Source organism: Heterodontus francisci, chromosome 40 (genome assembly GCF_036365525.1).
Source record: "Heterodontus francisci isolate sHetFra1 chromosome 40, sHetFra1.hap1, whole genome shotgun sequence".
Taxonomy (NCBI): Eukaryota; Metazoa; Chordata; class Chondrichthyes; order Heterodontiformes; family Heterodontidae; genus Heterodontus; species Heterodontus francisci.
The window spans coordinates 10,095,168-10,121,251 of NC_090410.1; the positions used below are offsets into that span (position 1 = coordinate 10,095,168).

The following is a 26,084-nucleotide window of genomic DNA, read 5'->3' on the forward strand; positions in this document are numbered from 1 at the left end:
AAGGACAAGGGCAGCAGATGCATGGGAACACCACCACCTGCAAGTTCCCCTCCATGTCACACACTATCTTGACTTGGAATTATATCGCCGTTCCTTCGCTGTCACTGGGTCGAAATCCTGGACTTCCATCCCTAACAGCACTGTGGGTGTACCTACCCCACATAGATTGCACTGGTTCAAGAAGGCAGCTCACCAACACCTTCTCAAGGACAATTAGGGATGGGCAACAAGTGCTGGCTTTGCCAATGACCCTCACATCCCTAGAACAAATAAAAAAAATCTAGCAAATCTTCGTTACACCCCCTCTAAGGCAGGTATATCCTTCCTTAGGTAAGGAGACCAAAACTGAACGCAGTACTCCAGGTGTGATCTCACCAAATGCCTGTACAATTGCAGCAAGACTTACTCATATATATTCCAACCCCTTTGCAAAAAAGGCTAACAGACTGGAGAAGTTAGGACTGTTTTCCATGGAGAAGAGAAGGCTGAAAAGAGATTTGATAGATGTGTTCAAAATCAGGAAGGGTCTGGACAGAGTAGATAGGGAAAAACTGTTCCCAGTTGTGAAAGGATCAAGAACGAGAGGGCAGAGATTTAAGGTAATCGGCTAAAGAAGCAATGGTGACACGAGGAAAAATGTTTTCACGCAGCGAGTGGTTTAGATCTGGAATGCACTGCCTGAGAGTGCGGCGGAGGCAAGTTCAATTGAGGCGTTCAAAGGGGAATTAAATAGTTACCTGAAAAGGAAGAATGTGCAGGGTTATGGGGAGAAGACAGGGGAATGGCACTCAGTGAATTGCTCACTTGGAGAGCTGGTGCTGACACGATGGGCCGAATGGCCTCCTTCTGTGCTGTAACAATGCTGTGATTCTGTTATGTACCATTTGTCTTCCTAATTATTTGCTGTAACTCATGTTAACTTTCTGTGATTTGTATACAAGGACCTCAAAATCCCTCTGACTACCAACATTTCCCACTCTCACCTTTTGCAAAATATTCTCCTTTTGCATTCTTCCTCCCAAAGTGGATAATGTTACACTTCACGTTATACTCCATCTTTCAGTCTCGCACTGCGCATATTGGTTGTCGCATTTTGTACATTGCAACTGTAGTTACACTTCAAAAGTACTTCATTGGCTGTGGGACTTTTTTTAAATTCTTTCATCAGATGTGGGCGTCGCTGGCAAAGCCAGCAATTGTTACCCATCCCTAACTGCCCTTGAGAAGGTGGTGGTGAGCTGCCTTTTTGAACCACTGCAGTCCATGGGGTGTAGGTACACCCACAGTGCTGTTAGGGAAGGAGTTCCAGGATTTTGACCCAGCGACAGTGAAGGAACTGTGATATAGTTGCAAGTCAGGATGGTGTGTAGCTTGGAGGGGAACTTGCAGGTAGTGGTGTTCCCATGCATCTGCTGCCCTTGTCCTTCTGTGTGATAGAGGTCACGGGTTTGGAATGTGCTGTCGAAGGAGGCTTGGTGCATTGCTGCAGTGCATCTTGTAGATGGTCCACACTACTGCCACTGTGCGCCGGTAGTGGAGGGAGTGAATGTTGAAGGTGTTGGATGGGGTGCCGTTCAAGTGGGCTGCTTTGTCCTGGGTGGTGTCGAGCTTCCTGAGTGTTGTTGGAGCTGCACTATATTCATATGACATCACCCAGTGGAGCAGTTCATGTGGCCAGGGGTGTGGGTGGGTGGTTGCTGGGGCAGCATAGCATAAGAGTGTTTGGGTAAGGGCATGATTATGGTACTGGACTAGCAACTCACTGGCTGCTTGAGTTCAAGACATGGTCACGTAATGAAATTGGATTTAATAAATCTGGTAATCTGTGGACTGGCACCAGAAAAAATGATAATGAAAGCCGACAGACTGGCGCAAATACCCAACTGGTTGACCAATTTTTCTTCAGCGAAAGATGCCCGCTGTCTCTACCCAATCTGGGCCGACTCCGCAGCGTTGCCCTCAATCCACAAACAATAAAGAATTTCCACTGGAGATGAGACAGCTAAGAGGAAATTCAGTAAAGATTATGAAAAGAGTGAGGGGGTTTTGACGGGGTGACGAGAAAAAGACATTCTTGATTGTCTGGGGAGCCAGCAGTGAGATATCATCAATTTAATATGGTTGCTGATGAAGAATGGAGCACTTTGCCACAGTGGGAGTGCTCGTGGCAGCAAGAAAAGCAGAGGAAGACACAGGACTATGGGGGAGAGATCGAAGCAATGTGTTTAGCTTGGATTGCTTCAGCAAAGAGCTGGCACAGAAATGATGGGCAGACTGGCCTCCTGTCTGCATTGTTGCAATTGTTTTGGAAACTGTCCTAATTCAGCACTCACTGACCATGTCAAACTGGATGGTTTTGGTCTCGGATGTGGCAATGCTGTGCTGGTAAATTTGGCGCAATTTCTGGAGTGTGGCTGTGAATTATTATTGGCACAGAGGAAGAGTAGAGGGACTTGTTTTGGTCTTTTCGTGGGATTTGGGTGTGGCTGGCAAGCCCAGCATTTGTTGCCCATCCTTAATTGCCCTTGAACTGAATGTCTTGCCAGACCATTTCAGAGGGCAGTTAAGAGTCGACCACATTGCTGTGGGTCTGGAGTCACATGTAGGCCAGACCAGGTAAGGACGGCTGATTCCCTTCCCTAAAGGACGTTAGTGAACCAGGTGGGTTTTTAGGACAATTAGTGATAGTTTCATGGCACCATTACTGAGACTAACTTTCAATTCCAGATTTTTTTAAATTAATGATTTGAATTTAATTTCCACCAGCTGTCATGGTGGGATTTGAACCTGTGTCCCCAAGGCTAGCCTGGGCCTCTGGATTGCTAGTTCAGTGATATTACCCCTACACGCACCACCACCCCTGTTGTTCGATATCTTACACGGGTGCCAATGGTGGGGTAATTAAAATCGGGGGTACGCAAGAGGCCAGAACTGGAGCAGGGCAGAGATCTCGGAGGATTGTAGGTATGGAGGAGATTACGATGGTAGGGAGGTGAGGAGAGGCCATGCAGGGATTGGAAAACTGAGGACAATTGTTGTGTCCCCACCCCATCCATGGTGGGACCAACTCATTTCACATCGGCCAAAGGGTCAGACCTGTGGCCTTCCATTTTAATATCTGTTGTGTGGACGTGGGCGTTACTGGCATGGCCATTGTCTATCCCTGGTTGCCTTGAGGCGGTAGTGGTTAGCAGTTCTTCAATATTCTTATTTCAAACAATTGTGTGGCTTACTAGGCCACTTCGGAGGACGTTGAGGCAGTCTTATCATCAGGGGGCTGGGGTCATGCATAGGCCAGACGCGGTCAGCGTGGCAGGTTCGCTTCCCCTCCACCCCTCTCCTCCCAGCCCTGAAGGAAGCAGTTGTCTTCTCCCAACAATCCCATCACTTGCTTGGCCATTTCTTTTCCTCTCTATTGGGTCCCTCGTCGGTCAGTCAGCACCAGGCCAACGCCGAGCAGTCGACCGTCGAGCCAGATTGGTGACGACGGGGCTTCGGCTTGACCTCTGCCGAAGTATCACGTGCAAAAAAAAAAAGCACTCGCAAACTTCCCGCACACTGTCCACGTTTCGCACAACAGCACTCGATCATAAAAAGATGCACAATTACCTGCCTTCATCCAGCTGGTTCTAAAAACTCATACGTAGTGGAGTCAATAGGAGCTTTAATGACAACTGAGTTCAGCAGGATGAAGCATGCAGTCACGATCTCCTCTCCTGCTGTGTGTTTGCTTAGCTGACTGTGTACCTACATTATCGCTGTTTGGTAGGAGGCCAGTTCCCCTGTAGCTTTATAAATGGAGCATTATTACCAGCTTCACACATCTGTCGTACAGGAGCAATTGGGGGAGCTGCAAGGAAAATCTTCGCTGCTTCCAGGGAATAGCTCATTCCTCCCCCCCCACCCCCTTACTCCCGTTTTCCCTCCTCGAACGCACCTCAGAATGAATGCAGCTGGCACACTGCGGCCTCTTGCATCAAAAAGCCTGTCGTTGTTTCCCCTCCCTTCCCCCCTCGCCCCGTCACAAGAAAATGGCATGCGTGTTTTTTGAGCTGGGATTGATGTTTGGAAGATAATCTTTCTATTTAATTGAAGTCTTATCTCCTAATTGTGTCTTAGTTGGAGATGGATTCTGGCTGTATCGATCAGCGCGCGAACCCAGGGCCTAACACAGAGCGCTGACCATGTGGCCTCAGTTATCAGGGGTTCCCTCTCCTGACACTTGACCCCCACTGCAGAGTGCTTTGGAACAAATGTTTGTTTGGGGGAGTGGTGATCAGAATCAGCGCTTTCCGTGGAGAATAACTGACTGTTGATCAGTGCACCCCAGCGAGAGTCGGCCTTCGAGAGAGAACAAAGGAGAAATCAGCAGATCGATGGGGAAGGGTGCCCGTTAAATATATGAGAGATGGATAGCTGGGAGGATGCTGGGGTTAGCGGTCGGAACGCACAGCATCCAGTGTCGGCTGCCAATGGGACTTCAACTCCTTGAGCACGGGAATGCTAACAGAACAGGCATCTAAAATGTCCCATTGTTGCCTTTCCCCATCACAAGGTTCCCTTTGTGTCCCAGGGACGAATGCAAAGGTCAAAAGGACACAGAAAACATTTGCTGCGAGAGGATCTTTTTTTGTTTTGCTTCTTCCTCTTGCTTTATTTGATTTCTGCGTGCGTGGCAGCAAGTCCAGAACCAGGCGTGACCTTTCTTGGCGCTTGCCAGGATGGGGCCGCGCGGCATGTGATCAGCTGATTTTTGGGCAGGCCCCAGCATTCTTCCCGAGTGTATCTTGCTGTGAAATAGAAGCTCTGTTGCCCTGTATCCTAACTCGCACCAAGTCCCGTACACCCATTACCCCTGTGCTCGCTGACCTACACTGGCTCCCAGTCCGGCAATGCCTCGATTTTAAAATCCTCATCCTTGTTTGCAAATCCGACCGCAGACTCGCCCATCCCTATATCTGTAATCTCCTCCAGCCCCGCAACCCTCCAAGATATCTGCACTCCTCCAATTCTGACCTCTTGCACACCCCAGGTTTAATCGCTGCACCATTGATGGCCGAGTCCCTAAGCTCTGGAATTCCCTCCTTAAACACTCTGCCTCTCTACTCCCTCTCCTCCTTTAAGATATTACTTAAAACCAACGTTTCTGCCCAAGCTTTTGGTCACCTGCCCCCGTATTTCCTTCTGGTTTTTTAACGTTTTTAGTTTGTTTCTACTGTGCCTACCCACTGTTTCTGTTATTTAAAAAAATAAATGTTCATGTTTGTGCTTGGAGTGCTTTGTGCTTTACAGTCTATTCACACCCTCTCTGTACTAACGTTTTGTCTTTCAGCACAGCATTAACATACCAGTTGCCTTTTTTCCGTGACCTTCTGGCCAGTTATTCTCTGTGACCTTGGCCTATCAACACCTTCTCTTTTGTTATCTCTTGCCCCACCCCTGCTTTACTTGCTTAAAGTCTTTTACATTTCTAATATTTGTCAGTTATGAAGAAGGGTCACAGACCTGAAACATTAACTCTGCTCCTCTCTCCACGGATGCTGAGTATTTCCAGCATTTCTTGTTTTTATTTCAGATTTCCAGCATCTGCAGTATCTTGCTTTTATTTTATTACTCATATCTCCTTATTTGGCTTGATGTCAAATTTTGTTTGATGAAGCTCCTGTGAAGCACCTTGGAATGCTTTCCTAAGTTAAAGGCACTATATAAATGCAAGTTGTGGTTTTGGATGTGGTATCTATCTCTGGCAAAATGCTAGTGTGTTCAGGGAGTCCCCAGGAATGTGTCAATGTTTGCAGGGGGGGGGGTCCCAGGGAGTGTGGCACTAATTTGTAGGGGATCCTCGGGAGTGCGTCAGTGTGTTGGTAGATAAAGACCCAGTGGTAGTCAGTGAGAGCAGGACTTAATGCGTTTCAACAGAAATGATGAAGCAGTTTTTTAATGTATTGCGTTCTGCTGTGTGACTGCCCTTGACATCAAGGCAGCATTTGACTGACAATGGCATCAAGGAGCCCAAGCAAAACTGGAGTCAATGGGAATCAGGGGGAAAACTCTCTGCTGGTTGGCGTCATATTTAGCACAAAGGAAGATGGTTGTGGTTGTTGGAGGTCAATCATCTCAGTCTCAGGACTTCACTGCATGAGTTCCTTTGGGTGGTGTCCTAGGCCCAACCATCTTCAGCTGCTTCATCAGTGACCTTCCCTCCATCATAAGGTCGGAAGTAGGGATGTTCGCTGATGATTGCACAATGTTCAGCACCATTCGTGACTCCTCAGGTACTGAAGCAGCCCATGTCAGATGCAGCAAGGCCTGGACAATATCCAGACTTGGGCTGATAAGTGTCAAGTAACATTCATACCACACAAGTGCCAGGCAATGACCATCTCAAACAAGACAGAATCTAACCATCTCCCCTTGACGTTCAATGGCATTGCCATCGCTGAATCCCGCACTATCAACATCCTGGAGGTTACCATTGACCAGAAACTGAACTGGAGTAGCCATATAAATACTGTGACTACAAGAGCAGGTCAGAGGCTAGGAATCCTGAGGCGAGTAACTCAACTCCTTACTCCCCAAAGCCTGTCCACCATCTACAAGGCACAAGTCAGGAGTGTGATGGAATACTCTCCACTTGCCTGGATGGGTGCAGCTCCAACAACACTCAGGAAGCTCGACACCATCCAGGACAAAGCAGCCCGCTTGATCAGCACCCCATCCACCACCTTCAACATTCATTTCCTCCACCACCGATGCACAGTGGCAGGAGTGTGTACCATCTACAAGGTGCACTGCAGCAACTCACCATGGCTGCTTAGACAGCACCTTCCAAACCCTCGACCTCTACCAACTAGAAGGACAAGGGTAGCAGACGCATGGGAACACCACCACCTGCAAGTTCCCCTCCAAGCCACACAGCATTCTTACTTGGAACTATATCACCGTTCCTTTACTGTCACTGGGTCAAAATCCTGGAACTCCCTTGCTACCAGCACTTTGGGTCTACCTACCCCACAAGGACTGCAGCGGTTCAAGAAGGCAACTCACCACCACCTTCTCAAGGGTAATTAGGGATGGGCAAGAAATACTGGCCTAGCCAGTGACGCCCACATCCCATGAATGAATAAAAATAATTTCAGTATTTTATTTCAAATTTCCAGGCTTTTAAATAAAGTCAGCCCACTGGGTTTAAGTTTTGAGTGTAGTGATTTTTATTTTATTACTATGGGCAGTCTGGCCTTGAGTGGAGTTGAGATGTTTTGCTACATATAAATTATGGCGACCGAGTTTTGTCCACTGCAGGCCAGACCAGGTAAGAACGACAGCTTTCCTTCCCAAAAGGACATAGTGACCACATCCATCCCGGGCTTTAACAGCAATCCGTAGCTTCACTTCCTCTCCTATGGCTCAGTGGGTAGCACTCTCGTTCCTGAGAAGGTTGTGGGTTCAAGTCCCCCTCCAGAGACTTGAGCACATGTGGATGCTGAATCATACGGAGGGAGTGCTGCACTGTCGAAGGTGCCGACAGATGAGACATTTAATCAAGTCCCTGTCTGCCCTCTCAGGTGGGCATAAAAGATCCCATGGCACTATTTGAAGAAGAGCAGGGGAGATCACCCTACTGCCCTGACTGTATATCGCTCAATCAACATCACTACAAAAAGCAAATCATCTGGTGATTGCCACATTGCTGTTTGTGGGAGCTTGCTGTGCATGAATTGGCTGCCGGGTTTCCTTGACTATACTTCAAAAGTGTTTCGTTGGCTGTAAAGTGCTTTGGGACCTCCTGAGGCTGTGAAAGGCGCTATAGAAATGCAAGTCTTGTCCCTTTTCCTTGCTGATACCAGATTAAGGATCTTGCTGTTTGCACATCCGTTCTGCACTGGGTATCGACCCACTGAGTAATTAGGAGGTGGCTGAGAGTGGGCGTTGGAATTAATTTGCGATGGAATTTCAGAGATTTGTCACTTTGAAGGCAGTTTATTTATTAATGGATCCCCAGTACCTCTCATCATCCTCAACCCCATCATTTTGCTCTGATAATGCACAGTCGAGTGCACTTAGTGTCCTCTGCTATCTGAAGGGAGCTTCTTGCCTCCGATGGCTCAAGGGACCTGCTTGCCTCCGATGGCTCAAGGGACCCAGCATTTTATTGACTCCTTAAAGGCATAGTCAGAGGCAACAAGAGGTATGGAGCTCCAACCTGCCTTGATAGGGATTGATGTCATTAGACGTAGGGTCATGAGTAGGCCATACGGCCGCTCAAACCTGCTCTGCCCTTCAATAATATCATGGCTGACCCCCCTCAATGCGATTACCCCACCCTATCTCCATATTCCTTCATTCACAATTTCTCCTCACCTCAGCACTAAATGGCTGACCCCTTATCCTTATATACTATGATCCTAGTTCTAGACTCACCAGCCCTGGGAAACGTCCTCCCAGCATCTACCCCCTCGAGCCCTTGTCGCGTGACAAAATAAAACTGATGGGAGAGGCTCCTTGTAGGGCACAGGCCTCCGGGTGTGCTGTACCACCCAGATGGCATCTTGTTAACATGGCAACACAAGTGGTCAGGTTGAAGGATATACTTACCTTAGAGAGGGTGAATCGAAGGTTCACCAGATTGGTTCCTGGGATGAGGGGATTGTCCCATGAGGAGAGATTGAGTAGACTGGGTTTGTACCACCTTGAAGAATAAGAGGTGATCTCATTGAAATGTGTAAGATTTTTAGAGGGCTTGACAGTGGATACTCAGAAGATAATTGGCTGGAGAGTCCAGAACTATGGCACATTTTTTTCTAATTCTTTCATGGGAATGCGAGTGTCGCTGGCAAGGCCAGCATTTGTTACCCAACCGTAATTGCCCTTGAGAAGGTAGTGGTGAGCTGCTGCCTTGAACCGCTGCAGCCCATCTGTTGCTGGGTCAAAATCCTGGAACTCCCGAACAGCACTGTGGGTGTGTACCATTCAAGGAGACTTGTACGTAGCATACGGCATAAATGAGTTTGGCCGAATGGCCTGTTTGCGTGCTGTGCGTTCCATGTGAGCTTGACAGCTGTTTGGATTGAGTTGGCTTTCGCCCTCCAGCTGTGGACTATTGTTTCTCATCGAATATTCTAACTTCTGACATCTGAGATGAACCAGCCGTCTGTTACATTCTGCTGCAGTATACCCGTTGGGACTTGTTGCCTCAGTCCTCTATCTACACTATAAAGAGCGATATATTTCCAAGTCAGGATGCTGTGTGGCTTGGAGGGGAACTTGCAGGTGGTGGTGTTCCCATGCGTCTGCTGCCCTTGTCCTTCTAGGCGGTAGAGGTCGCGGGTTTGGAAGGTGCTGTCGAAGGAGGCTTGGCGAGTTGCTGCAGTGCATCTTATAGATAGTGCACACTGCAGCCACTGTGCAGTGTCAGGATAAGGGTTTGGCCATTTCAGATTGAGATGACGTGAAATTTTTTCACTCAGAGGGTAGTGAGTCTTTGCAATTCTCCATTGCATTCAATGCTGAGTCAATGAGTATATTCAAAACCGAGATTGGTAGATCTTTGGGCACTAAAGGAATCAGAGGATAAGGCGGACAGTGCGGGAAGGTGCAGTTGAAGCCGAGGTTCAGCCATGATCTTATTGAATGGCGGAACAGTCTTGAGGGGCTGAATGGCCTACTCCTGCTCCTATTAATTTTGTCCTTCTGTTTGCATTGTGGATTTCTATTCAAGTAGGTGGTTCTGACAAGGAGCTAAACATTCGGAGGAGAGGGAGGACACAGCAACCACTGAGCATAAATGTAGCAGTTTAGCAACTTAACAAAGCATCCTTTGCTGAGTGAGTGTTCGTGACAGAGTGGTGCTGTGAATGAAGGTTTGCTCTTTATAGTGTAGATCGAGGACTGAGGCACTGAGTCCCAACGGGTATACTGCAGCAGAATGTAACAGACGGCTGGTTAGTCTCAGATGTCAGAAGTTAGAATATTCGATGAGAAACAATAATCCACAGCTGGAGGGCGGAAGCCAACTCAATCCAAACAGCTGTCAAACTCACATAGAACGTACAGCACGCAAACAGGCCATTTGGCCAAACTCTTTTATGCCAAGGTTTATGCTACAAACAAGCCTCCTCCCACCATACTTCATCGCACTCCATCAGCATAACCTTCCATTCCTTTCTCCCTCATGCGTTTATCTAACTTTCCCTTAAATGTCTCGATACTATTCACCTCAGCTACTCCATGTGGTAGCGCGTTCCACATTCTCACCACTCTGAAAGCTTAGTGAGAGTTTTTTCCTTTTTTTCTGGGCCCACATAACTCGTGAGCTTTTGTGGTGGTGGATTTGGAGCGTGTACTTTTGCCTTTCTCAAGAGGCTGAGACTTGCGGGTGATTTGATTGAGATTTCTAGAGCAGTGATGAGATTAGATTGTGCTTTAGCAGACCAGTTGCTTTAACTGGATAGGTTACGGAGGACATGGGGTCACGCTCACTTGATTGGGCAGAACTAGGTCCTCAAGTTCTTTTTCCAAGAAAATAGTGGACCTGTCGAACAGATTGCAGGCTCATGCACTGAACACCGATTTGCTGATCTCAAGCGAGGGTGGGACCTGTTTCAGGCTATGGGGATGGGGAGAGGGAAGGGGGTGGGGGGATCGCCTCAGAGGTTCCTGTAATATAGGTCAGAAAGTGATCTCTTGGATTAGTATCAGTTGCCTTTTTAAAAATTTGTTCTTGGAATGTGGGCATCGCTGGCAAGGTCAGCATTTATTGTCCATCCCTAATTGCCCTTGAGGAGATGCCCGTGAATCGCTGCAGTCCATGTGGTGTGGGTGCACCCACAGTGCTGTTAGGAAGGGAGTTCCAGGATTTTGACCCAGCCACAGTGAAGGAACGGTGATATAGTTCCAAATCGAGATGGTGTGTGGCTTGGAGGAGAACTTGCAGGTGGTGGTGTTCCCATGCGTCTGTTGCCCTTGACCTTCCAGGTGGTGGAGGTCATGGGTTTGGAAGACACTGTTGAACGAATCTTGGCAAGTTGCTGCAGTGCATCTTGCAGATGGTGCACACTGCAGCCACTATGCACCAGTGTTGGAGGGTGTGAATGCTTAAGGTGGTGGACGGGGTGCCGATCAAGTGGGCTGCTTTGTCCTGGATGATGTTGAGTTTCTTGTGTGTTTTTGGAGCCAGGAAAGTGGAGAGTATTCAATCACACTCCTGACTTGTGCCTTGTAGATGGTGGACAGGCTTTGGAGAGTCAGGAGGTGAGTTATTTGCTGCAGGATTCCCAGCCTCTGACCGAAAGGAGTTGGAGAGGAATTTCTGAGATTTACTTCCCTAATTGGTCAGGGGTTTTATCTTTTGCCTAACCCAGTGATCACATGATTCTGGGTGGACAGGGAGTATCTGTATTGATACATAGGACATCACAACTGTGTGGGACAGGTTGGAGGGACCATCTTGTCATTTCCTGTCCATTATGTTTGTGTCTTTTAACTAGAGTTCTACCATTTTCCTGATCAATTAAAATCAGTAATTGGTCATTCATCTCAGTGTTTGTTTAAGGACAGCTACTGGTACAGCATGGCTATTGCATTTCCCTGCATAAAAACAATCATTACACTTGCAATTCATTTGACGTGTAACAAGGTTCATTGTAGAACAGCAGGAGTGCTGTACTGTCAGAGGTGCCATCTTTCAGATGAGACATTAAGCTGTGGCCCCATCTGCTGTCTCAGGTGGACATAAAAGATCCAATGGCACTAATTCGATGCAGTTCTCCCCGATGTCCTGGCCAATATTTATCTTTCAACCAACGTCACTAAAATAGATGATCTGGTCATTATCACCTTGCTGTTTGTGGGAGCTTGCTGTGTGCAAATTGGCTGCTGTGTTTCCTACATTTTGATGGTGACTACACTTCAAAAGTATTTCTTTGGCTGTGAAGCCTTGAGTTTGTGAATGGTGCTTTCTAAATGCAAGTCTTTAGGGTTTTTAAAAATTAACTCCTGGGATGCCCCATCCTTAATTGCCCTGGAGAAGGTGGTGGTGAGCCTCCATCTCAAACCATTGCAGTCCTTGGGGTGTAGGTACGCTAATAGTGCTGCTTGGGATTCTGACCCAGCGACAGTGAAGGAACGCCGATAGAGTTCCAAGTCAGGATGTTGTGTGGTTTGGAAGGGAACTGGCAGATGTGGTGTTCCCCATGCGTCTGCTGCCCTTGTCCTTCTAGGTGGTAGAGGTCACATGATGGTAAGGTAGATCCTTATTATCTACCAGGTAAGGATGGTAGATTTCCTTCGCTAAAGGGGATCCTTCCAGATGTATTCATTGACTTTAAGTTCCCTCAGCTGCTGTGGTGGGATTTTAACTCCTGTCTCTGGAGTATTAGTCCAGGCCTCTGGTTTACTCGTTCAATAACATTACCACTACACTACCAGTCCTGGTTCTGCCACTAGAGTTGCAACCCAGAGGTTGTGAGTTTAAATCCCACATTGCAAATTAATAAATTAAATTCCAGACTGTGTGCCAATTGATTAATGACCTTCAGGGAAGAGGACCCCCCCCCCCCCCCCACATGATTTGACCTGTTTACCAATTCCGCACTATATGTTTAAATGCTTGATGAACTGGTCTAACAAGCTGCTCAGTGATAAAAAATCACATCCAGAGATCAAACTTTAAAATATACTTTGCAACATTTGGATGAAGTGCCACACAAACGCAGCACATGCTCCCGATGCCCGCAGGAGCTGATGAGTTACATGGCCTAGTTTATTCAAAGGCCGTTGTTAGGGTTGCCAACTGTAGTTGGACATATTCCTGGAGATTTCAGCCTGTGACCTCTCACCTCCAGCAGACCGAACCTTGACCTCCTGCCATTGGGCACCCGACATGCCAATCCTTGCAATGTCCCGCCTTCCCATGGCCAGTCGGGAAGCGATCAGACACTTGGTTACCCAACTGGATGATTCTTGACTGTTGGTCAACTAACTAAGAAACAAAAGTGTTGAGAGAAAATGAAAAACACCCATTTTGTTTAATGCTCCTCGCATTTCTGTCCTTGGTTTTACTCACAGTAGTGTCCCGGACATTAGTCTGTAATTCCTGGACACGATATGGCATCCCTTGTCTTTGGTGCCACTGCAACACTCTGTCTTATTAGAGCTGTGATGAGCAGGTTGATGCTGAATAGAATCAGCTGTGCCTTCAGTGGGGGGTTGGGGAGAGGGGCATGAGTCTGGGCACAGGGGCAAGAGCCTTGCCTGCCCGGTACCGAAGTATCATTAGCTGGTTGGAGTAATTGGATTTTCAAGAGTCATGATATTATAGATGGGCTGTCTGATATTGTGCCTGAAGGAAAATTATTTCAGTGAGCCTGGGTTTGCAGTGTTACCAGCTTCGCCCTGACACTGGATTACAGAAGATATAATTTGTTAAGCAATACATCTGTGCAAATCTACTTATATCCGAGGTAGACACGAGGTATGGCTATATAGTACATAGAGCTTACAACACAGAAACAGGCCGTTCGGCCCAACAGGTCCATGCTGGTGCTTAAGCTCCACACAAGCCATAAATATGGGCCAGGATACCAGAGAGAACACTCCTCTTAAGAAATAATGCCATGGGATCTTTTACTTCCAGGAAGAGGTTTAACATCTCATCCAAAAGACACCACCTCTGACACTGGGGCACTCCCTCACCACTGCACTGGAGTGTTGGCTTGGATTTTGTGCTTAAGTCTCTGGAGTGGGGCTTGAACCCACGATCTTCCGACTTAGAGGCAAGCGTGCTGCCCACTGAGCTATGGTTGACAATGTGGCGTGATGTTAAGATAACAGCTTCCCCCAGTTTTTGGTAGACTTGGGCTGCAGCAACACACAGTTGGGAATCATACGGAGAGCAGGTTGGATGTAATAATTCATGTCAGTGATGGTGAGTCTCTCTCTGTCTCTTGTATGTTCACTTGAGGCTGTGCGTGCGCACGGCACGGTCTGACCCAGAGCACGCAATGGTGGCAGCCTTGACCTTGACTTTTATTTCACCAGACTTTCCACATGCCCTCATTAGCAATGTCAACTGAATACAAAAGACTCCATGGTGCTATTTGAAGGAAAGTAGGAGACTCCTGCCGGTGTCCCGGCCAAGATTCCTTCCTCAAACTACACCAAAAGATTAAACTGGCCATTCATCTCATTGCTGTTTGTGGGATCTTGCTGTGTACAAATTGGCTGTTGTGTCTGCCAACATAATGACAACGAATTCACTTCATGCGTAATCCGTCAGCTGTGAGGTCCTTCAGGATGTCTGTCCTTTGTTCTTTCTTGCCTTCATTCTTTCAGTCTCTCTCTCTCTCTCTCTCTCTTACTCACTCTTTCTATCTATCAGTCAGGCTGGATAGGACTTGGGCAGGGCGTAGGATCAGAGCTCAAGTTTTGATGTTTTACTGCTCCCCAAGGTTCAATGAAAACCTCAATAATTAATGGATCCAGGTCATGAGGTGCAGAAATAAGTTGGGTGAAAATTGCCTTGTATTTTAGAAACACGGATTCTTGGTGTGCTGTTTACCACTTAGAAAACCTCTTCACACAACTGGATACTGGTGACCTCAGCCGGCATCACGTACAAACGAGTCTGACCGTTTAGTTTCCCCTCTGGTAAGAAGAGGTGATAGTACGTTATTCCCCCTTCACTTGTTTCTTTGCTAAGGCAGTGTCTCGACCCATGCCCTCTAGTTAGAAGGGGTCGTAGCACGACTAGACTACAGCTGTTTCTGTGACAACCTCAACCAGCTTTTCTTCAGCCAGTAACAGAGGCTGGTCACGCTGGGACAGTTAGGGGCAGTGTTCACCTTCGAGTTACTTGGAAAGCGGCAGCTCCTCCATTGGCTTCCATTGAGTATCCACAAAAAGATCTGAGAGCTTTGAACTCTAAAGTTCCATGTCAGCTTCAAGGTCCCAGTGGTCCCGGGATTGTACGTAGAATTTACAGCACAACAACAGACCATATGTCCCAACCAGCCGGCATTTACTCTCCATTCGAGCCACCTCCCATCCTTCCTTATCCAACTCTGTTAGTATTACCCTCTACTCCTTTCCCCCTCATGGGCTTATCCAGCCTCTCCTTAAATTCATCCAGACTTTTTGTCACAACCACTCCCAATGCTAGCGAGTTCCACGTTCTCCACTCTCTGGGTAAAGGGGTTTCTTCTGAATTCCCAGTTGGATTTCTTGGTGACTATCTTATATTAACAGCCTCTAGTTTTGCTCATCCCCACAAGTGGAAACACTCTCTCTGCACCTACTCGATCAAAACCTTTCATCATGTTAAAGACCTCTATTAGGTCACCCCTCAGCCTCAGCCTGTTCAATTTTCATGTTAGGTATAACCTTACGATTCTGGTAACATCCTTGTAAATCTTTTTTACATTCTGTCCAGGGCCTCCATATCCTTTTCATAATTTTGCAACCAGAATTTGCACTCAGTGCTCCAAGTGTAGTCAAACCAAGGATCGATACATGTTTCACGTAACTTCTCTACTTTTCAGTTCTCTCCCTTTAGAAATAAACCCTAATAGGATTTCCCCGTACTTTCTTGCAAGGGCATCAGGTGCCCTTCCGTGACATGCCCAACTAGCCAATGGTTGTGTGAGCACAGGAGGGGTTGACAACAGGCAGCTTGCCTGTGAGGGGCCTCACAAGTGACCTCAATTCATGTGGGAGCAGGAGTCAACAGTCAGACGGAGGGGTGAGATCCAGACAGAACTTCCTCCGCCTCCCCTCTCCCCCCCCCCCCCCCCCCCGACTCTCCCAATGACTGCGCTAACCTGGAGGTGCTGAGGCCAATCATTGCAGCCTAATTGATGAGATTGGCCAATTCAGCACAGGCCAAAGATTGAAGCTAGGAACTTAGGTGGCTCACTTCTACGTTGGGCAGTCTAAACACCAGCTGACCAATTGTGGGAGCGCTGACCCTGGGATTTTGACCCACCATAGCAGAGCTATTATGAGTAAGTAACTTGCTCACTGCTGTAGTGGGGTCATTCTTTGGCAGATAGTGAATTGTAAAACGGCACTATGCAACAAGCAAGAGAAACCAGATTGATTGTGTCAAATCCAACCTCATTTTCTTCTCTTGCCTCTCTTTTTAGGAGGTCAAGGTCATCTCAAGAAACCAGCCAATCAGAAACCCTGTAGGGATGCTGTAAAGCCAGGTAACTCTGGGAAGGTGGCTGAATGTTAAAGATGGCAACCCAATACAACAGTGAACTGAAATGTGTTAGCGTAGAGTGGGACTTCCTTCAAGGACTACTCGTAAAGAACCAACCAGTCCCTTGGTAAGATGTATGTGGCTTCATGATGACCATGCAACTCCTAGCTGAATGACATTTGTGGGTTGGGGGGGTGGGGAGCGGTGGTGAAGGGCTTTCTTTATCCAACCAGCCGAACACAACCAATCCATTGATCATCCAACATCATCCTACTACAAGACCAATGGCCAATTCCTTAACAAAAACAGAAAATGCTGGAAATAGTCAGCAGGCCAGACGGCATCTGTGGAGATAAAAACAGAGCTCATGTTTCAGGTCGATGACCTTTTATCAGACTTCCTTAAATAGAATATGTCACTACTTCCTGGTCAAATCATTCTAATTACCAATCGCAACAGGAGGCTCTGAAAGGTCAAAGGTAAAAAGGATGTTAAGGGGTTATCGGTAAAGTAAGATGTTGAATGCCATTTGTGAAATTGTTAGCATTTGCTTTTATCTTTGACCCCCACCTCAGCTCATCTACTGCTGAAACCCTCATTCCTACCTTTGTTACCTCTAGACTTGGCTATTCCAATGCACTCCTGGCTACCCTCGCACCTTGCACTCTCCTTAAACTTGAGCTCATCCAAAACTCTGCCGGTCATTTCCTAACTCACAGCAAGTCCCGTTCACCCGTCACTCTTTGTTCGCTGACCTGCATTGGCTCCTGGTCAATTTAAAAATTCTTCTCCTTGTTCTCAAATTCCTCCATGGACTCGCCCCTCCCTATCTCTGTAACCTCCTCCAGCCTCACAGCCCTCCGAGATCTCTGCGCTACTCCAATTCTAGTCTCCTGGTGCATCCCCGGTTTCCTTTGCTTTATCATTGGTGGCCGTGCCTTCAGCTGCCTGGGCCCCAAGCTCTGGAATTCCCTCCCTAAACCTCTACCTCGCTCTGCTGCTTTAAGGCTCCTTAATATCCACCTCTTTGACCAAGCTTTTGGTCACTTGACCAAATATCTCTTTATGTGGTTCGGTGTCATATTTTCTTTGCTAAGCACCGTGGGGCTTTTTAATATGTTAAAGGCGCTATATAAGTTTAAGTTGCTGTTGTTCTAATGTACTATGATGATTAACTGAGCGATCAGCATGAAATGTATGTTTAACTAGTTCCAGCCCAGTCCTTGGAACACTCTAAAGTGCCAGGATAATCCATCTTAAGGCAGTCACAGAAGTAGGTGAAGGCTCTTAGTCTCTTTTGTGATTAAAATATTCTCGCTGTCCGTGCTCTCAGGGTGGCATGATGAGCACTGGTGAGGAGATCCCTGGTTTCACTGGTTCAAGGAGATGGCAGAGTGGTAGCAGGATGTCACGGTTTGTGACACAGAATGTGGGCAATATCTGGAGGAGTCCCCGGGAGTGTGTCTGTATTTACAGGGAGTCCCCGTGAGTGTGTCTGTATTTACAGGGAGTTCACGGGAGCGTGTCTGTATTTACAGGGAGTCCCCAGGGAGTGTCAATACTTACAGGGAGTCCCCGGGAGTGTGTCAGTATTTACAGGGAGTTCCCGGGAGCGTGTCAGTATTTACAGGGAGTCCCCGGGGAGTGTCAATATTTACAGGGGGGTCCCAGGGGAGTGTCAATATTTACAGGGAGTCTCCGGGAGTGTGTCTGTATTTACAGGGAGTTCCCGGGAGTGTGTTTGTATTTACAGGGAGTTCCCGGGAGTGTGTCTGTATTTACAGGGGGTCCCCGGGGAGTGTCAATATTTACAGGGAGTCCCCGGGAGTGTCTGTATTTACAGGGAGTTCCCGGGAGTGTGTCTGTATTTACACGGAGTTCCCGGGAGTGTGTCAGTATTTACAGGGAGTCCCCGGGAGTGTGTCAGTATTTACAGGGAGTCCCCGGGGAGTGTCAATATTTACAGGGGGGTCCCCGGGGAGTGTCAATATTTACAGGGAGTCTCCGGGAGTGTGTCTGTATTTACAGGGAGTTCCTGGGAGTGTGTTTGTATTTACAGGGAGTTCCCGGGAGTGTGTCTGTATTTACAGGGGGTCCCCGGGGAGTGTCAATATTTACAGGGAGTCCCCGGGAGTGTCTGTATTTACAGGGAGTTCCCGGGAGTGTGTCTGTATTTACACGGAGTTCCCGGGAGTGTGTCAGTATTTACAGGGAGTCCCCGGGAGTGTGTCAGTATTTACAGGGAGTCCCCGGGGAGTGTGTCAGTATTTACAGGGAGTCCCCGGGGAGTGTGTCAGCATTTACAAGGGATCCCCGGGGAGTGTGTCAATATTTACAGGGAGTTCCCGGGAGTGTGTCAGTATTTACAGGGAGTCCATGGGAGTGTGTCAGTATTTACAGGGGGTCCCCGGGGAGTGTGTCAGCATTCACAAGGGGTCCCCTGAGTGTGTCAGTAGTTACGGGGGGTCCCCTGAGTGTGTCAGTAGTTACGGGGGGTCCCCTGAGTGTGTCAGTATTTACAGGGGGTCCCCTGAGTGTGTCAGTATTTACCGGGGGTCCCCGGGGACAGTGTCAGTGTTTACAGGGAGTCCCCGGGAGTGTGTCAGTAGTGACAGGGAGTCCCGGGAGTGTGTCAGTATTTACAGGGGGTCCCCTGAGTGTGTCAGTATTTACAGGGGGTCTTTGATTGTGTGTCTCCTTCGCTGTCCCAGTGGTGTTGCTGCTGTTTGAAACATGGCTGCAAACTCTGAACCCACTCAGAATGGTCCTGGGGTGCTGCTGGTCTCTCTGGCTCCGATCCATAGCCAGCAGTGCATGCATCCACTGAGCCGCGCACAGAGATTATTTTTAAATCGATGGATTTGGATGGATTGCACAGATAGTGAGGATCCTGCAGGGAAGGTGACCGTTAGTTTGGTAATGGGAAGGGGGGGGATGATATTCATCAAACCAGTTAAATGTAACCTGAGCACATTCAGCTGGAAGGAGTGATCGCAGTGGGTATAGATGGGATATAATCTCTGTTCAGCTAATGGAAACATTCACTCAAATACCTTAAGCTCCTGACATCAAAACATGGCAGATTTGAGGACTGTTGTGTGCCAGGTAACCACTCAGTTGTGTTTAAGGTTTGCGCACAAGCGATATATAATATTGTGTGAAAACAGTAAGTGGCAATACTGGTAATTTGATATATAAAGAGAAAAAGCTGGAAATACATAACCCGGGTCAGACAGCATCTGTGAAGAATGAAGATGGGTGTGAATATTTCAGGTGGCTGACCATTCATCAGAACTGAAGACTGAACAGCTCTAGACTTGACCATTCTGGAGTTCTCCTGGCTGGCCTCGCATCTTTAATCCTCATCCGTAACTCTGCTGCCTGTCTCCTAACTCGCACTGTCCCGATCATCCATCACTCCCCTGGGCTTGCTGGCTCCCCCGGTTCAGCAACACCTTGATTTTAAAAATTCTCATCCTTGTTTTTCAAATCCCTCCATGTCCTCGCCCCTCCCGATCTCTGTAATCTTCTCCAGCCCCACAGCCCTCCGAGAATCTCTGCGCTCATCTGATTGTGGCCTTTGGCACATCCCCGAGTAAATAATCGAATAGGAAGGCAACAAATAGAAATGAAGATGGAAAATGACTGCAAAAGAATAGAATGTGGAGTTTTCTTTGCTACAAGAGGCACCATCACATTCTTTATAGAAACAGACATTTCTCCATAAACACCGCTTCAGTGACTCCAGAAATTTTACCTTCAACTCTCACCCTCCAGACTTGGGGGAAAGCTGACTCAATCTAGCATGGCCGATTTATTTTCTCTGCCGGTTCCTTTGTTGTGATCTTGGTCTTTGTTATGTTCAGAGTTTCATCTCTTCCTTTTGCCTATACTATCCAATTTCTTTTTAATTCTTTCCCCTTCACCTCTTTCTGTTCTTTCATTCCGTCTCACTCTGGCTCTCTTTCTATTACTCTCGCACCCTCTCGCTTGCTTTCTCTCTCGCAGTCTCTCTCACCTGTGCTGTCTCTTGCTCTCTCAACCTCTCTATCCCTCTTTCTCACTCTTGCTGTCTCTCACTCCCACTCCTTGCTCTCTCTCATTCTCTGTCAATCTCTCTCTCGCCCTCTCGTTCTCTGTCATTCACTCTCAATCGCTCTCTCTTTCTCTCCCTCTCTCATTCTCTCTCATTCACTCTCAATCTCTCTCATTCACTCTCAGTCGCTCTCTCTTTCTCTCTCTCTCTTGTTCTCTCATTCTCTATCATTCACTCAATCTCTCTCTCTCTCTCGTTCTCTCATTCTCTGTCATTCAGTCTCAATCGCTCTCTCTCTCTCTCTCTCTCTCTCTCTCTCTCGTTCTCTCCTCATGTGTCAGCTGTGACTCAGTTGGTCACAATCTTGCTTCTTCAGTCACAGAGTTCAAGTCCCACTACAGAGACATGCGCATATAATCAAGGCTGACACTCCCAGTGCCGTAGTGAGGGAGTGCTGTATTGTTGGAGGGTCTTTTGGTTGAGACATTTAACTGAGGTCTCACCTGACCTCTCGGGTGGGTACAAAAGACCCCGTTCAAAGAAGAGCAACATAGTTCTCCCTGGTGCCTTGCCCAATATTTATCCCACAATCAGCATCACAAAAAACAGGTTATCTGGTCACTGTTACATTGCTGTTTGTGGGAGCTTACTGTGCGCAAATTGGCTATCACGTTTCCTACATTACAACAGTGCATTTCAAAAGTAAAGTGCTTTGGGACGTCCTAAGGTTGTGAAAGGCGCTGTATAAATGCAAGTCTTTGTTTCTTTCTCACTTGCGCTCTCCCTTTCCCTCTCTCTCCCTTTCTCGCTCACGCTCTCTCTTGCTGTCTCTCTCACGCTCACTCTCTCCCCAGTCCCATCAAACACAACCACTCAGCATAGGTTGGATGCAGAGTAATCTCCCTGGACTCTGCTTCAGCTCCAACCACAGGAGAACACTCCCCCTAAGTGGAAGTAGCTTGAAACATTTCTATTCCCCACAGTTGCCACCCCATGACCTCTTTGTGCTTTGGACTGTACATTCGTGGTAAATTAGGAAAGGTTTTGAGCTGTTTGCTGAGGATCAGTAGGAAGCACTCTGAAAGACCGGTTTCCGCATTCTGAGCTCTGCTTTGAAGGAGGGGAATGAGATCACATAACCAGACACGTCAGTGACATGACCACCTTCCCCTTTGATGCAACCTCTCTTAAGAGGGAGCAGCAGTCCACGGGAGAGTGCCTGGCATGTGTAAGCCTTTGATCTCCTGAGTTGTGCCTACTGTAGTATCTCCCTCAATTGGGATGGTGGGACATCCTGTTATGTGGTATCCTAGAGGGTATTATCCCATTGAACTGCTCAGTTTTAGTTTCTGTGGGGAAGAACGAGGCTGTGAAGAATTCAGTGTGAGGTCAATGCCGCTTTAACTCCCAGGTCTCAGTTCGATACTGACTCTTGGAATGCTGGGGGGAATGATATTGCCTCTGAGGGAATGGAATTACCACTGGGGGAAATGATATCACTGATGGTGGGAATTGCATCACTTTCAGGGTGTGACATCATCACCAATGATTTTGACATCATCACTGAGGGAACGGCATTACTACCGGGGGACGTCACTATTGGGGGAATGACATAGCTGCTGGTGAGCTGACATAATCAGCTGCATCACCTCTGAGGGAATGGCATCACTACTGCGGGGAATGACATCAGTCACCGCCCGTGGGTGAGAGTTGAAATATGCAGGTGTAGGGCTGGAGCTCTCAGGACACTGCTGGGCCTGGGAGGTGACAAGGGGGTGGGGCTGTGGGGAGGGGAGAGGGTGGGGAGAAGGGATCAGCAAACTACCTAGATAGGTGTTTGCCAGTGGAGGAAGGCAGGGGGATGCCTGAGGCAGAGGAGGCCCCAGGTATCCTTGTGAGGCCAGGCGATGGAATGCTGCTCTTGGCCCACAAGCAACCGATAAAAAGTAAATCAACATACCTGGACATCCTGCGGCCAATGGATAATACCTGATGTCAGCTTTCGCCAGGCTTAGAGATTTTATGAGCCGCAGCTAAAATAGCGGGAGTGTCCTGATGATGTAGAAGTTGAGGGTTTGGAAGGTGCTGTCGAGTAAATTACTGGGTATAACCCTCCCATATATACAATCTCCCAATGTGTGTTACTGGGTATAACCCTCCCATATATATAATATCCCCCTGTGTGTTAATGGGTATAACCCTCCCATATATATAATATCCCACTGTGTGTTACTGGGTATAACCCTCTCATATATATAATATCCCACTGTGTGTTACTGGGTATAACCCTCCCATATATATAATATCCCCCTGTGTGTTACTGGGTATAACCCTCCCATATATATAATATCCCACTGCATGCTACTGGGTATATCCCTCCCATATATATAATATCCCACTGTGTGTTACTGGGTATAACCCTCCCATATATATAATATCCCACTGTGTGTTACTGGGTATAACCCTCGATATATACAATATCCCACTGTGTGTTACTGGGTATTAACATCCTGTCTGTATAATATTCCACTGTATATTACTGGGTATAACCCCATCCATATATATAATATCCCACTGTGTGTTACTGGGAATAACCCTCCCATATATATGATATCCCACTGTGTGTTACTGGGTATAACCCTCCCAAATATATAATATCCCCCTGTGTGTTACTGGGTATAACCCTCCCATATATATAATATCCCACTGTGTGTTACTGGGTATAACCCTCCCATATATACCATATCCCACTGTATGTTACTGGGTATAACCCTCCCATATATATAATATCCCACTGTGTGTTACTGGGTATAACCCTCGATATATACAATATCCCACTGTGTGTTACTGGGTATAACCCTCCCATATATATAATATCCCACTGTGTGTTACTGGGTATAACCCTCCCATATATACCATATCCCACTGTATGTTACTGGGTATAACCCTCCCATATATATAATATCCCACTGTGTGTTACTGGGTATAACCCTCGATATATACAATATCCCACTGTGTGTTACTGGGTATAACCCTCCCATATATATAATATCCCCCTGTGTGTTACTGGGTATAACCCTCCCATATATATAATATCCCACTGTATGTTACTGGGTATAACCCTCCCATATATACAATATCCCAATGTGTGTTACTGGGTATAACCCTCCCATATATACAATATCCCACTGTGTGTTACTGGGTATAACCCTCCCATATATATAATATCCCACTGTGTGTTACTGGGTATAACCCTCCCATATATATAATATCCCCCTGTGTGTTACTGGGTATAACCCTCCCATATATATAATATCCCACTGCATGCTACTGGGTATATCCCTCCCATATATATAATATCCCACTGTGTGTTACTGGGTATAACCCTCCCATATATATAATATCCCACTGTGTGTTACTGGGTATAACCCTCGATATATACAATATCCCACTGTGTGTTACTGGGTATTAACATCCTGTCTGTATAATATTCCACTGTATATTACTGGGTATAACCCCATCCATATATATAATATCCCACTGTGTGTTACTGGGAATAACCCTCCCATATATATGATATCCCACTGTGTGTTACTGGGTATAACCCTCCCAAATATATAATATCCCCCTGTGTGTTACTGGGTATAACCCTCCCATATATATAATATCCCACTGTGTGTTACTGGGTATAACCCTCCCATATATATAATATCCCACTGTGTGTTACTGGGTATAACCCTCCCATATATACAATATCCCACTGTATGTTACTGGGTATAACCCTCCCATATATATAATATCCCACTGTGTGTTACTGGGTATAACCCTCCCATATATACCATATCCCACTGTATGTTACTGGGTATAACCCTCCCATATATATAATATCCCACTGTGTGTTACTGGGTATAACCCTCGATATATACAATATCCCACTGTGTGTTACTGGGTATAACCCTCCCATATATATAATATCCCCCTGTGTGTTACTGGGTATAACCCTCCCATATATATAATATCCCACTGTATGTTACTGGGTATAACCCTCCCATATATACAATATCCCAATGTGTGTTACTGGGTATAACCCTCCCATATATACAATATCCCACTGTGTGTTACTGGGTATAACCCTCCCATATATATAATATCCCACTGTGTGTTACTGGGTATAACCCTCCCATATATATAATATCCCACTGCATGTTACTGGGTATAACCCTCCCATATATATAATATCCCACTGTATGTTACTGGGTATAACCCTCCCATATATACAATATCCCACTGTGTGTTACTGGGTATAACCCTCCCATATATATAATATCCCCCTGTGTGTTACTGGGTATAACCCTCCCATACATATAATATCCCACTGTGTATTACTGGGTATAACCCCTTCCATATATATAATATCCCACTGTGTGTTACTGGGTATAACCCCATCCATATATATAATATCCCACTGTGTGTTATTGGGTATTACCCTCTCATATATATAATATCCCACTGTGTGTTACTGGGTATTACCCTCCCATATATATAATATCCCACTGTCTGTTACTGGGTATAACCCTCCCATATATATAATATCCCACTGTGTGTTACTGGGTATAACCCCATCCATATATATAATATCCCACTGTGTGTTACTGGGTATAACCCTCCCATATATATAATATCCCACTGTGTGTTACTGGGTATTACCCTCCCATATATATAATATCCCAATGTCTGTTACTGGGTATAACCCCATCCATATATATAATATCCCACTGTGTGTTACTGGGTATAACCCCATCCATATATATAATATCCCACTGTGTGATACTGGGTATAACCCTCCCATATATATAATATCCCAGTGTGTGTTACTGGGTATAACCCCATCCATATATATAATATGCCACTGTGTGTTACTGGGTATAACCCTCCCATATATATAATATCCCACTGTGTGTTACTGGGTATAACCCCATCCATATATATAATATCTCACTGTGTGTTACTGGGTATAACCCCTTCCATATTTATAATATGCCACTGTGTTACTGGGTATAACCCTCCCATATATATAATATCCCAATGTGTGTTGCTGGATATAACCCCATCCATATATATAATATCACACTGTGTGTTTCTGGGTATAACCCTCCCATATATATAATATCCCACTGTGTGTTACTGGGTATAACCCTCCCATATATATAATATCCCACTGTGTGTAACTGGGTAGAACCCTCCCATATATATAATATCCAACTGTGTGTTACTGGGTATAACCCCTTCCATATTTATAATATGCCACTGTGTTACTGGGTATAACCCTCCCATATATATAATATCCCAATGTGTGTTGCTGGATATAACCCCATCCATATATATAATATCACACTGTGTGTTTCTGGGTATAACCCCATCCATATATATAATATCCCACTGTGTGTTACTGGGTATAACCCTCCCATATATATAATATCCCACTGTGTGTTACTGGGTATCACCCTCCCATATATATAATATCCCACTGTGTGTTACTGGGTATAACCCTCCCATATATATAATATCCCCCTGTGTGTTACTGGGTAGAACCCTCCCATATATATAATATCCCACTGTGTGTTACTGGGTATAACCCTCCCATATATATAATATCCCACTGTGTGTTACTGGGTATAACCCTCCCATATATATAATATCCCACTGTGTGTTACTGGGTATAACCCTCCCATATATATAATATCCCACTGCGTGTAACTGGGTAGAACCCTCCCATATATATAATATCCAACTGTGTGTTACTGGGTATAACCCTCCCATATATATAATATCCCCCTGTGTGTTACTGGG

The 26,084-nt window shown here is 46.4% G+C and overlaps 1 protein-coding gene across 3 annotated transcripts in view; it reads left to right on the forward strand.

The window, feature by feature from the left end:
• Positions 1-26,084, forward strand: part of LOC137353065 (neuronal PAS domain-containing protein 3-like) — a 368,847-nt gene that overhangs the window by 104,066 nt on the left and 238,697 nt on the right. For 2 of the 3 annotated variants that reach the window (XM_068019023.1, XM_068019025.1), the window contains exon 2: positions 16,140-16,325. The exons of the other annotated variant lie outside the window; for it this stretch is intronic. In XM_068019023.1, coding sequence (XP_067875124.1) covers positions 16,225-16,325 — 101 coding nt within the window. In that variant the 5' untranslated portion in view covers positions 16,140-16,224. The remainder of the gene's footprint in view (positions 1-16,139; positions 16,326-26,084) is intronic. 3 annotated transcript variants of the gene reach the window in all.